This window comes from Triticum dicoccoides, chromosome 4A (assembly GCF_002162155.2).
Source record: "Triticum dicoccoides isolate Atlit2015 ecotype Zavitan chromosome 4A, WEW_v2.0, whole genome shotgun sequence".
NCBI classification, from domain to species: domain Eukaryota; kingdom Viridiplantae; phylum Streptophyta; class Magnoliopsida; order Poales; family Poaceae; genus Triticum; species Triticum dicoccoides.
Window position 1 is genome coordinate 34,917,946 of NC_041386.1, and position 14,034 is coordinate 34,931,979.

The 14,034-nt window shown below is 43.9% G+C and overlaps 1 protein-coding gene across 1 annotated transcript; it reads left to right on the top strand.

The window, feature by feature from the left end:
- The first annotated feature begins 2,741 nt into the window (after nt 1–2,741).
- On the top strand, nt 2,742–4,418 carry LOC119284783 (F-box protein PP2-B10-like). Its single transcript, XM_037563944.1, has 3 exons — nt 2,742–3,103; nt 3,192–3,313; nt 3,784–4,418. Exons 1-3 carry the CDS (start codon nt 2,831–2,833, stop codon nt 4,184–4,186), a joined length of 798 nt encoding a protein of 265 aa, XP_037419841.1. The 5' UTR covers nt 2,742–2,830; the 3' UTR covers nt 4,187–4,418.
- Nucleotides 4,419–14,034: the final 9,616 nt, after the last annotated feature.

Here is a 14,034-nt window from a genome sequence, read left to right on the forward strand (position 1 = left end):
TATTTTTCCTTTGGTTTATTTTGTTTATTTTTCGTTTTTCATTTTTTGGGGTTTTCTTTGTTTCCTTTGTTTTTCATTCTACATTCTTATATACTTGTTCAGCTTTTTTCAAAAACTTATCAATTTTTTTTCAAAAATGCTGAACAATATATATATATATATATATATACTATTTTAAAGTATAAAAAAAACCCGCGGCGCTCGTGGGCTGGCCCAGCTCGCTGCCCCTTCAGCGAGTCTGAAGCCAGACTCGCTGGAAGCGAGATATAGGCAGGGAATTTGATTATTTGCCAGCCCTTACTTGGGACTTTGCTATTTTTCCACTAGTTACTTTGTATTTAATCTGATGACACTTTTTATCTGGGTGTTTGATATTTTGCCCTCTCTCAGATGGATCCCGCTAAAAAGGACGAATTTACCCTTCCTCTTGATTGACCAGGAATAGAGGGTTGCGGTCGTTCTCATCCCCTCCCTTCGTCTCTCGCATGCAGGTTCAAACAGAGGCAACGGCGGCGACTGCTGGACGACGGCGGCGACTGCTGGACGACGGCGGCGGCCCTGGCGGTGCTTGACGGCGGCGGTCCTGGTGAGTCTCTCTCTCTCTCTCCCGCTCCCTCCCTCTTTCCCGCTCCCTCCCTCTCTTCTCTCTTGTTCATATCCTTGGTGCGCGCCCTAGGGTTAGGGTGACCAGCAAGGGGAGTGGCGGCCGGTCGGAGCCTCGCCGCGACTCGTCGACTCGCGGCGCCCCGCAGGGCCCCCGGCTTGCGCGCGCGTCGACGACCGCCGATGCACCTGAAATTCGCCATGTGTTGTTGTTGTGTGCGCGGGGGCTAAAATTCTCAGTTCCGTGCTTCTGCTGTGGCCTCTATGTGTTGTTGCTGTTTGTTGTAGCTGCCGCCTTCGCTATGTGCTGCTGTTGTGTGTTGCTTCTGTCGTCACTATTGCTTACTTGCTGGTGTACATCTCATAATTTTTGCTTGATTTTTTGCTGTTACAGACCACATAACTCAGATGAGCTAGGTGTTGAAGATGGCTGAACCGGAAAGAGGTGACCACATAGTAGTAGACGGCTTCGACTTTCCTCCTTTGTTTGTTCCCGAGCCGAGGTGACAAAGCAAAGTAGCTTCTTTTTGGTGCTCATTGTCCAGTACATTAGCGAATACACGCTAACTCCATAGTATGTTGCTCCTTATTGGTCATTGTCGAGTAGCACCACAACTTAATGTGGCCGTCACTCCAACAAGGCACATGATCACTATGCCACAGAGTCTCCAAGGAAGTCCAATCCAGTGACAAGAAGGATGTTGGCCATGGCATTGGCTGATGAGGCGTCGCGAAAACCCACCCCTACCATGGAGGACACCATGATAGCATACGACATGGCCTCAAGCTCAAAAGCTAGGAAGTTGACCCCGAAGAGAAGGAAGTACTAGTGTTGTGCTTGATCTTCTCTATACTTTTGGTTGTAATATGACAGACTTAGCATCCTTTACTTTGGATGTAACATGGCAGCATGGCCATAACTATTTCGTTATGCTTTTGGTTGTAACATGGCAGCTACTATGGCCGTGTGCTTTTGGTTGTAAAACATGGCAGAAAGAAAAGATTATGGTAGATGGTGTATGACCATGTTAAGTGCTTTATTTCGCTATATTGTCTTGATATTGTGTCATGGTGTATGAATATATCCATCTGGAAATATATGTTTGAATTTTGCTGTTTTGTGCATACATATCTTCAAAGGTGAATTAAGAGGCAAAATGATGTCCAAATTTAGCCAAAATGCTGCCCAAAATTTGAACATTTTTTTGAACCACCCAGAAAAATCTCTAAGAATTACAGAAAATCATTCATATATGTATGACTAATCTGGAAAAGTTTTATTCAATTTGGATCATTGGTTCAACGGCAAAATGCATTTCAACTTTGAGCTTAAGTAGTTTAATCAAATTTTGGCCAAAAATTGAAGTTGTCAGAAAAGTTTCAAATAATTTGAGAAATTCAATCATATATGTACGACTAATCTGGGAAATTTTCATGCAATTTGGATCATCAGTTCAACGGCAAAATGCATTTCAACTTTGAACTTAACTGGTTTGACCACATTTTGACCAGAATTTAAAAGTTGTTAGAAAAAATTCAAGAAACTACGGTAAATCACTCATATCTGCGTGACTAATCTGAGAAAGTTTCATGCAATTTGGATCATTGGTTCAACGGCGTTATGCATTTCAACTTTGAGCTTATGAAGATATATACTGGAGCTAAGGGAGTTTGAACGGGGAAGGCGGGGGCGCAGGGAGCAGTGGGGCAGCATCAAGCAGCATGAGGAGCATGAGAGGGCGAAGCCCACAGAGCAGCAAGGGGGAGAAGCAGGTACATCTGCGGGGGAGCGACGGCGGCTGTGATTTTGGACGGGAATGGCTAAGGATGTGCTTTGTTTGGGTCCAAGGGTACAATGGTTCTTTATTTTGTCTACTTAGTTTGTCAATTATTTCCATGGATTGTTTTTGTGTTGAAAGTGGCAAAAGATCAAAGTACGGAGTAATAAGTGTCACCTGATCAATTACAATCTAACTAGTGGCAAATTGTCAAAGTCCAAAGTAAAGGGTGGCAAAAAAATCAAATCCCCCGATATAGGCGCACCGGTCTGCATCCACGTGTGATGTCGTCTGTAGTCTGTACCAAGGCGACTGGGCTCCACTTGTTCAAAATAAGTATAGCTTGCTTAGCTTGCTTCGCCCCGAATCAATCAATCAAATCAACTTCCTCCCGAGTGTTTCGTCATCGGATCGAACACAGCCAGGCCGCGGAGGCGGAGGAGGAGCCGATGGAGCCCGGCCAGTGCGAGATCGCGCGCCTGCCGGAGGAGATCCTGTCGGCGGCGCTCTCCCGCACGTCGCCGCGCGACGCCTGCCGCGCCGCGGCGGTCTCCCCGGCGTTCCGCGCCGCCGCCGACTCCGACGCCGTGTGGGCCTGCTTCCTGCCGCCGCCCGCCGACCTCCCGCCGCTGGCCGACGGGGAGCTGCTGCTGCCGCCGCGCGGGAAGAAGGGCCTGTTCCTCCGCCTCTCCGGCAGCCCCGCCCTCCTCCCAGGCGGACTGGTATGTATTTTGTATACACATACAACTAACCCCTGGAACAAATTTGGTTGACCGCTAGCTAATCAACTCAAGTGGCGCCATGGTGCAGAGCATGTGGCTGGACAGGGAGAGCGGCGCCAAGTGCTACATGGTGCCGGCGAGGGACCTGTCCATCGCGTGGCGCGACACGCCGCGCTACTGGACGTCCTGGATCCATCTCGCCGACTCAAGGTTTCTTGCCATCCTCCTTTGGTCTTTCCTTGCAGCTAGCTTCTGTTCCAATCGTTAATTTTGATAGTGCTGTTGCATACCTTCTTGCGTTGTAGTCTTATAATTGCAAGTGGAAGTGCTAGGATGCAGGGTAGTAGCCACGAGGGCCAAAACCCAGAATATTCAGTAGCCATGAAAAAACTAGCAGTGAGTTCAGCAAAGTTTGCAATTTTAATTTGCCCAGTTGAGTACCCCTCCATTTCTAAATATAAGACCTTGTATTTCAATATGGAAGTATATAGACACATTTTAAAGTGTAGATTTACTCATTTTGCTTCGTGTATAGTTTGTATTAGAATCTCTATAAAAAGGCTTATATTTAGGAATGGAGGGAGTATTTTGCAACGCGCGATGCTGATGGTTTTCTGCAAGTTATGATATTGTTTCGTTCTCGTCTTGGTTACGAATCTTAACCCCGCGTTTGACTCCAGGTTCCCTGAGAGTGCTCAACTCAGGTTCGTTTGCTGGTTGGAAATCCGCGGCAGGATACACAGCAAGATGCTGTCCCGAGGCTCAGCTTACGCCAATTACATGGTGTACAAGTTGGACGACGAGTCCTACGGGCTGGATTGGCCGGCCGATGCATCGGTGAGCATTGGAGGCACTGACCTTGCCCGCAAGGTCTGCCTCCAACCTAACCCGCAAAGAAGCCATGCAGAGGATGTGGTGCTCCCTCGTGAAAGGGGTGATGGTTGGATGGAGCTGGAGCTAGGAGAGTTTGTCTGCGAGGGGGATGAAGATGGCGACGTTTCCTTCGGTCTGGCGGAGACGAAACGTTTGAACGGCAAGGGCGGTCTCATCATGCAGGGAATCGAGATAAGGCATAAGAATTAAAACGGACTAATTATGGGAGGAGCTTCTGGGATTAAACCGATCGTATCCACGGTTTAATCCAGTATATAAGGGAAACTGAGGCATCATATTTTCTTGTAATGTGTGTTTTTAAACTGCTGTCTTGGGTTTCATTCTATTTCTATTGATGTGACCGATGAATCATTTTTGCTTGTTTCATCTTAAAAGAAGAAACAGTTGATGCAGAGAGGAATATTACCCTCTCTCTGTTGTACATCGACCTCTCTTGAGGTTAATTAAGAGATCTGATCCATTTGATATTACAATAAAGCTAAATTCCTGCCGGTCGGAGTTTTGCAACAGGCCGAACGACCTGGATGCCGTCCATTATAGATCGTACGACCATCGCGCTCCAAAACGAGCAGTTCATTGATATTTACATGCCCTGCCACCGCCTAGTGAAAAAAACGCTTCGTTCATATCTCGTCTTCGGGTCCCCGCCCAGCGTCATAAGAGAGGGGCGCTCGATCCCGCATCTGTCGGCGCACTGGCTAGCGCCGCCGCCGGAAGGCCGCTCCTCCGTCGTCACGCCTCCTCCCCTAATATCCTTACCGCCCTTTCTCTCGTCCCCGTCCGCCGTGTCCTACCTCGCCTTAACCTGGCTCGTCGGTGAGCACAGAAGCCATGGCGCTTGTTGCTGCTCACCTACTCCGCATCGCCCGGCGCCTCGCCTCGGCCTCCTCCTCACCGTTGTCTGCCGTTTCAGCCCAAGGCCGTCAGCTCCTCTGCCTCCGGTCAGCGACTGCCTCTTTCCAGCCTGAATCCTCCCAGCCACGCCTACGCATCCTCATTTCCCAGCTCCCTGGCCCCATCGCCCATCTCTCTACTCACAGCTCAATGAACAAGGTAGACATGATATAGTCAGTCTCACCCAAACCTTCATCTACCTAAAAATAATAGAGGGGGCTTGACGAGGGCCGACATGCTGTCGTTGGTCAAATCAAATCGTGGATTTGTATCTGGTCAGCTGCATCTAGAGCAGAGGAGATGCCACGCGATGATGAATTGTGCATGGCAAAATTGAGTATAGTCCAACACGGTTCAGCCACCGGCATAATTACACGCGCTGATTAGTGATTAGCAGATCTTCCACAAAAAAAGTGATTGGCAGAGACGTCGTGGCGTCTTGGCCTTGTGCTCTAGGTTCCTCTGCTTGCTGCACCAGCCGGGAACTGCCAGTTTGGGTTCAGCATTTTGTGAAGAGTTCAACATTTTGTGAGATAACAAGACAGGCCAACCTGCCAAAAAATACTACTCAGTTAGTCAGGTTGATGCATCATCTTTCACTGATCGGTTGCATCAAGTGTCTTTGTAAAAAAAAATGTCACTTTTTTTTTGTTCTACAACAGTTGATGCAACGTCTTTTCACTAAATCTTCTACTGCTCGGGTTACCAACATGACTTTTCTGCAATTATCATGCTGCTAATACTGTAGTTTATCAGGGTGCTAATGATATAGTTATCACACTGCTTATGCTAAAATTACCATGTTGAATTTCAATGGAGTCATATATGTTTTTGGTATGTGTGCGTTGGTCTGTGGTAACTTTGACCGGGGAAAAAATTGGTGAGACATACCTCAATATCGCAAAACTTGATTACTTACGTATAAATACCCGCGTCAAAATACACCCCGATAACTCATGTGCAAATAGCATGATAATTTATGCAGAACAGAGTCAATAACTTTGTTACAAACACCTTTTTTGCGGGGGTAGGTACAAACACCTTGACACCAAGGGAAACAGAATTGTTGGAAACATAACCCCCCACCCCATAAATCATGTGCAAATAGCATGATAATTACGCAAAATGGAGTTGATAACCTATGTACAAAAACTTGGTAACTTTTGACCAGGGGGAAATAATAATTGAAAACGCACCCCACCCCACACCCGATAATTCCTGTGCAAATAACGTGATAATTTATGCACAGTGGAGCTGATAACCTATGCACAGACACCGCGATAATCTTTGACCAAGGGTAAAAGAATTTGTTGAAAACATACACACCCCCCTCCCCCGGCGCGATAACTTCTGTGCAAATAACGTGATAATTGACGCACAACAAAGCTAATAACCTATGTCAAAAGATATGTAAAGAACATAGATAGTAAAGGTAGAAGATCATTTCGGGTAGATAGGAGAGCTATTAAAATCCAACTGTGCATGCACCACCGCTCACGCACCCTCGACAACTTCTATATAAGTAGTATGATAACAGACACACCACAAACATGATAACTTAGGTATAAACACCACGGTAACTTTAACCCAAGGAAAAAGGTTATTATAACCAAGGTAACTTTAAACCAGGGGGGTTAGGCACCCCAAGTAACTTTATATGTAAATAGCATGATAATTTATACACCGCAAACATGAAGGAAATATGCCCTAGAGGCAATAATAAAGTTGTTATTTATATTTCCTTATATCATGATAAATGTTTATTATTCATGCTAGAATTGTATTAACCGGAAACTTAGTACAAGTGTGAATATATAGACAAACAAAGCGTCACTAGTATGCCTCTACTTGACTAGCTCGTTGAATCAATGATGGTTATGTTTCCTGACCATAGAAAAGAGTTGTCACTTGATTAACGGGGTCACATCATTGGAGAATGATGTGATTGACTTGACCATCCATTAGCTTAGCACGATATTCGTTTAGTTTGTTGCTATTGCTTTCTCCGTAACTTATACATGTTCCTATGACTATGAGATCATGCAACTCCCGAATACCGGAGGAACACTTAGTGTGCTATCAAACGTCACAACGTAACTAGGTGACTATAAAGATGCTCTACAGGTGTCTTCGATAGTCTTTGTTGAGTTGGCATAGATCGAGATTATGATTTGTCACTCCGAGTATCGGAGAGGTATCTCTAGGCCCTCTTGGTAATGCACATCACTATAAACCTTGCAAGCAATGTAACTAATGAATTAGTTACGGGATGGTGCATTACGAAAACGAGTAAAGAGACTTGCCGGTAACGAGATTGAACTAGGTATTGAGATACCGACAATCGAATCTCGGGCAAGTAACATACCGATGACAAAGGGAACAATGTATATTGTTGTGCGGTTTGACTGATAAAGATCTTCGTAGAATATGTAGGAAAACCAATATGAGCATCCCGGTTCTGCTATTGGTTATTGACAGGAGATGAGTCTCAATCATGTCAACATAGTTCTCGAACCCGTAGGGTCCGCACGCTTAACGTTCGGTGATGATCAATATTATGAGTTTATGTGTTTTGATGTACCAAAGGTAGTTAGGAGTCCCAGATATGATCACGGACATGACGAGGAGTCTTGAAATGGTCGAGACATAAAGATTGATATATTGGACGACTATCTTCGGACACCAGAAGTGTTCCGGGTGATTTCGGAGAAAACCGGAATGTCAGAGGGTTACCGGAACCCCCCGGGGAAAGATTGGGCCTACATGGGCCATAGGGAAGAGGGAAGGCAGCCCAAAAGGGGCAGCCGCGCCCCCTTCCTATAGGGAGTCCGAATTGGACTAGGGAGGGGCCCCCCTTTCCTTCTCCTCTTCCTCTCCTTTCCTTCTTTCCCCTTCTCCTCCTAGTAGGACGGATAGAGGCGAGGGTCCCGATCTTTCAATGAGATGATAACTATCGATTTAGTGGAGACGACTTTGATGATCCAACTACAAACGTGCACGATGTTGCGCCTTAGCAACCGCTAAACCAACTCCGAGAGGTTATTGACCACGCTGGAGCACGATCAACCTGGCCAAGAAGGTCTATTCCTGCAAGCAATCGAAGAACAAGCAAGAATATGATTAAGCAATCTGAATATTGCGAGTAGGGATGAAGTATTGATAAAAGTGGGGTTTCATAAGCGGTCTTGGTCTGGTCCTTGGACACAAACGAAGTACACAAAGTTGTAACGATGGCTAACTTTTAACTAAATAAAACCCAAGGAAAAAGCTACTAGATGGATCTACTTACATAGGAGCAAGGGGTGGCGGCCAAGGAGGTGGGAGGACGTCCCAAGGCAGCCTAAAACTAACCCTATGTCGTACAAGGCTCATGGGCCTAAGTGGAGATGATGCAACACCTTTGGGCTTGTAGTTTGACTCGGATTCTGCTGCAACGTCAGATTGTTTCGTCCATAACTCAACGCTCCGGACGAATTTGAAGGTGAATCCAATTGGGTTGGAAAGAGCACGAAATCTAGTTTCCAACAAAAAAAGAATCACCCAATTCAAAGTTCGTATGAAAAAGTTGTTGGCGTTTTGAGTCAGCTATGTCTGTGCACTCCGAATCTGAATCCAGAACGTGAGAGACTTGAACTCTATCTTCTCTTGGCCCAAAAGTGACGTGAGAGGACTTTTTGAACAAAACCTAAACTTCTTCTTTTCCCTTATCTTTATATGTGGATTGTACAAATGTCCCATACACCTAAAATTAGATAAATCACAAAAGTGTGTGAAGTATTTTTGTTCTGGATAACATAAATAGATTATTGAATAGTTTGCATTAGAAATCACCTGACAAATATGCATGTATGCAATATTTTTGGTCGTATCTAAGGTATTCATGTCCTCAGCATCCTCCCCTTCTTGAAAACAAAGCCGTCCTCGGCGTTGCTTAATCTAAAATGTGGCTAACGAAAAAGACAAGGTGTACATGTTGTATATGTATATGTCATCCATTTTAACTTCCTTTGATTTTTGCACATATGACACATATATACATGAGTAATTTTCATAGTTCATAAAATCTAAAGCCAAAAACTATCACAAGAAGTAGAAGGCATGAAAATATTGCAACTCAGTTTGAACATATAAGTGAAGCTCTTATTCATTTCAAAAGATTGGCAATGTTCATCATTAAACCATCCTAGCTTTGATGAATAAACCTTACTTGCATCAAATTTACATGCTACAACATGCTTAAATAAGCAAACATGTAATAAGTCATTAGACACAGAATCATCACTAAGATTAGAGGTCATATCAAAATGATTAAACATTAGTTCTTTTGCATCAACAGTTAATTCAATGGGTGCACTCAAAATTGCTGGTATTTTAGTTATTTGATCACATGACGCATTCATGACAGTAACAAGATTCTCTAAAATAGGTGGTGTGCTCAAATCAACAAGTAACTCAACACATGAAGCATTCAAGTTAACTAGGCATGCATCATTCTCATGTGAAGTTATATCATCAATACATGTATTGTTACCTTGTCGTAAAGACGTAGCTGATGTAGGTACGAACGTTGACAATGTACCATACTCTTGAGATGATTCGCGCTCACAATCCGAGGTGGGGCTGCTCTATTAGGTGCAACGGTGGAGGAACCAACCAGCGGTGGTGAGCATGATTTGGAATAGTAGTTGTTGTAGTCACCCAATGCATCCTCCTGTATCTGTCTCTCAAAGGTACAAGCGCGGACATACATACCAGTAATGCAACGAGGAATATAGTGAAACCTTGTCTGAATATCATGGTTCAAACCACCAAAAAATCTATTCATTGTATCATCCTCAGATTCTTCAATGTCACAATGATGCATATAAGATTTGAATTCTTGGTAGTAAGCATGAACAGTGTTGTTTCCTTGTTTAAATTGTTCAAATTTGTGAAGAAATTCATGACGATAGTAAGGAGGGAAAAATTGTTGCTCATTACATATTTCAAATCTTTCCAAGTTGTGGGTTGGTTATTAATGTTTTTCTTACAATGTACACTCCACCAAATAGAAGCAAAACCAGTAAATGCTCTAGTGGTAGCTCGTACTCTCTCAAGTTCAGAAAAATCATGGTAAGTAAAAACTTGTTCTACTTCAAGCTCCCAAGCTAGATAAATAGTAGGATTAAATCTACCCTCAAATAGCAGTAAAGAGATAACCTGACCATGTGCATGTGTGTGTTGTCCCAACTCTCGTGATGATGAAGATGTGTCCGTCGTCCGAGAACTTCTATCTCTGGAACCTGTCATGATTAGTAGAAACAAGAAACAAAATTCAAGAATAATGTTCCTATGAACTACTAGGGTATGGTGGTAAAGCGCTCAGAGTAAAGCAAATATTAATATCTTACAAGTTCTTACCAAGCAGCAGGCGGTGATAGGCAACCAGCGGTGTCAAATAACTTCGAAGATTGTGTAAAGCGATTGCCAGGGGAACATACATAGACACGATGTAGAAATATGTGGAGCTGGGTTGGCTATATATGGTAGCAAAAGATTAGCAATAATCAATTCAGATATGCAATGTTGAATAAACGCTCAACGATGGTACTGTGCTGGTCCTAAGCTCGACCGAACTAGAGGCGCGAGCCTAGAACACTAATGAGGTCACGTCGTAGCACAACTAGCATCAATAAAGGATATGAAGTAGCTCTCTACAGCAAGATATAAGTGAAGATCACAATAGCAGTAAAGATAATGATATGAAACAACAACCAAGAAGGATATATCAACAACTTTCTCTCCAACTTTTCTCTGAAAAAGTTTGTGCAAATTTTTTGATCATTTTTTTCAAGAATGGTATTGAATCATGCTTTCAAACACAAAAGGAATCACTCAATTCCGAGTTGATATGAAGAGTCAAAAAATTCTAAAACTGGCCTGAAAAACTGGAATAAGTCGTGTTTGTGAACTTCGGAGGGTAAAAAGACCTATTTAGAAGCCGATTTTGAGGTGCCAAATATTGAACAAGCTTCTTTAACTATTTAGATGCGGCTCGTCGCTAGCTTTCATTTGAGTACTCGCGGAGCCAAAACGGACTTCGTATGAGGAAGTTATGTCTGTTTTACTGAACAGTGCACAAAATAGATTCCAATCCGAATTCAACTACAAGATCGAGTCTAGATAGATCCGAATTTTGTTTTTTTCTTCTCTCTTTTTTCCTCACACTTTTTTTTTCTTTTTTCTTTCTCTTTTTTTGTCTTTGACTTTTTTTTACTTTTTTCTCTTTTTTTCTCTCTCCCTCTTTCCAAAACAAACTAGATAAGATGCTGATTGGATCTAGCGAAGATGTGAACGACCTCAACTATGATTGTGACAATGAACGATGGGTAGCACATGGTGGAAACTGATGGATGGGTGGTGGATAGTGGAAGGGATAATGATGCAGCGGCGGTGTGACTAATGTGAACAGAACTCGAAACTCTAAACGAACTAGACACTAAGACCAGCAACTCGACACGACGATGCAACCGATAATTCAACTATGCAAGCAATAAAAAGAAATGCAAAGACTCAGACTGGCTTGGACAAAGGATGAATAGATCTAACTTTTTTGTGGCTTTTTCTTGGACAATAGGTAAGAAAATAAATCTAATCTAGAAAAACTGGAAATTCTCACCGAGCAACCTAAAAACTGATACCACTTGATAGAGGCGAGGGTCCCGATTTTTTGATGAGATGATAACTATCGATTTAGTGGAGACGACTTTGACGATCCGACTACAAACGTGCACGAGTTGCGCCTTAGCAATCGCTAAACCAACTCCGAGAGGTTATTGACCATGCTGGAGCACGATCAACCTGACCACGAAGGTCTATTCCTGCAAGCAATCGAAGAACAAGCAAGAATATGATTAAGCAATCTGAATATTGAGAGTATGGATGAAGTATTGATAAAAGTGGGGTTTCATAAGCAGTCTTGGTCTGGTCGTTGGACACAAACGAAGTACACGAAGTTGCAATGATGGCTAACTTTTAACTAAATAAAATCCAAGAAAAAAGCTACTAGATGGATCTACTTATATAGGAGCAAGGGGTGGCGGCCAAGGAGGTGGGAGGACGTCCCAAGGCAGCCTAAAACTAACTCTAGGTCGTACAAGGCTCATGGGCCCAAGTGGAGGTGATGCAACACCTTTGGGCTTGTAGTTTGACTCAGATTCTGCTGCAACGTCAGATTGTTTCGTCCATAAACCAACGCTCTGGACGAATTTGGAGGTGAATCTAATTGGGTTGGAAAGAGCCTGAAATCTAGTTTCCAACAAAAAAAGAATCACCCAATTCGGAGTACGTATGAAAATGTTGTTGGCATTTTGAGTCAAGTATGTCTGTGCAGTCCGAATCTGAATCCAGAATGTGAGAGACTTGGAATCTATCTTCTCTTGGCCCAAAAGTGACGTGAGAGGACTTTTTGAACAGAACCTAAACTTCTTCTTTTCCCTTATTTTAATATGTGGATTGTACAAATGTCCCATATACCTACAATTAGACAAAGCACAAAAGTGTGTGAAGTATTTTTGTTCTGGATAACATAAATAGATTATTGAATAGTTTGCATTAGAAATCACCTGACAAATATGCATGTATGCAATATTTTTGGTCGTATCCGAGGTAGTCATGTCCTCATCAAGGACTAGGAAAGGAGGAATCCTACTCCTACTAGGAGGAGGATTCCTCCTCCCTTGGCGCGCCCTAGGACCGGCCAGCCTTCCCCCTTGCTCCTTTATATACGGGGCAGGGGGCACAGGACACACAAGTTGATTGCTTTTAGCCATGTGCGGTGCCCCACTCCACAATAATCCACCTCGGTCATATCGTCGTAGTGCTTAGGCGAAGGCCTGCGCCGGTAGCTTCATCATCACCGTCATCACGCTGTCGTGCTGACGAAGCTTTCCCTCGACACTTAGCTGGATCGAGAGTTCGTGGGACGTCACCGAGCTGAACATGTGCAGATCGCGGAGGTGTCGTATGATATGTCTCCGTCGTATCTACTTTTCCAAACACTTTTGCCCTTGTTTTGGACTCTAACTTGCATGATTTGAATGGAACTAACCCGGGGTAACGCTGTTTTCAGCAGAATTGCCATGGTGTTATTTATGTGCAGAAAGAAAAGTTCTCGGAATGACCTGAAGCTCCACGGAGATTATTTTTGGAAATAATAAAAAATACTGGCAAAGAATCAAGGCCAGGGGGCCCACACCCTAGCCACGAGGGTGGGGGCACGCCTGCCCCCCTACCTCGTGGGCCCCCTGGAGCTCCACCGACGTCCATCTTGACTCCATATATTCGTGATCGGGGAGAAAAAAAATAAAGAAGAAGGATTCATCGCGTTTTACGATACGGAGCCGCCGCCAAGCCCTAAACTCTCTCGGGAGGGCTGATCTGGAGTCCGTTCGGGGCACCGGAGAGGGGAATCCGTCGCCATCGTCATCATCAACCATCCTCCATCACCAATTTCATGATGCTCACCGCCGTGCGTGAGTAATTCCATCGTAGGCTTGCTGGGCGATGATGGGTTGGATGAGATTTATCATGTAATCGAGTTAGTTATGTTAGGGTTTGATCCCTAGTATCCACTATGTTCTGAGATTGATGTTGCTATGACTTTGCTATGCTTAATGCTTGTCACTAGGGCCCGAGTGCCATGATTTCAGATCTGAACCTATTATGTTTTCATCCTATCTTGCAAGTCTATAGTCACCTACTATGTGTTATGATCCGGCAACCCCAAAGTGACAATAATCGGGACCACTCCCGGTGATGGCCGTAGTTTGAGGAGTTCATGTATTCACTATGTGTTAATGCTTTGGTCCGGTACTCTATTAAAAGGAGGCCTTAATATCCCTTAGTTTCCACTAGGACCCCGCTGCCACGGGAGGGTAGGATAAAAGATGTCATGCAAGTTCTTTTCCATAAGCACGTATGACTATATTCGGAATACATGCCTACATTACATTGATGAATTGGAGCTAGTTCGGTGTCACCCTAGGTTATGACTATTACATGATGAACCGCATCCGGCATAATTCTCCATTACATATCCATTGCCTACGAGCTTTCCATATATTGTTCTTCACTTATTTACTTTTCCATTGCTATTGTTATCA

Bases quoted from the DNA above. Each gene is read 5' to 3' on its own strand.
- LOC119284783 (XM_037563944.1), top strand. From the start codon at position 2,831: ATGGAGCCCGGCCAGTGCGAGATCGCGCGCCTGCCGGAGGAGATCCTG. The intron at 3,104-3,191 runs GTATGTATTTTG...GCCATGGTGCAG, and splicing joins CCCTCCTCCCAGGCGGACTG to AGCATGTGGCTGGACAGGGA. The intron at 3,314-3,783 runs GTTTCTTGCCAT...GTTTGACTCCAG, and splicing joins ATCCATCTCGCCGACTCAAG to GTTCCCTGAGAGTGCTCAAC.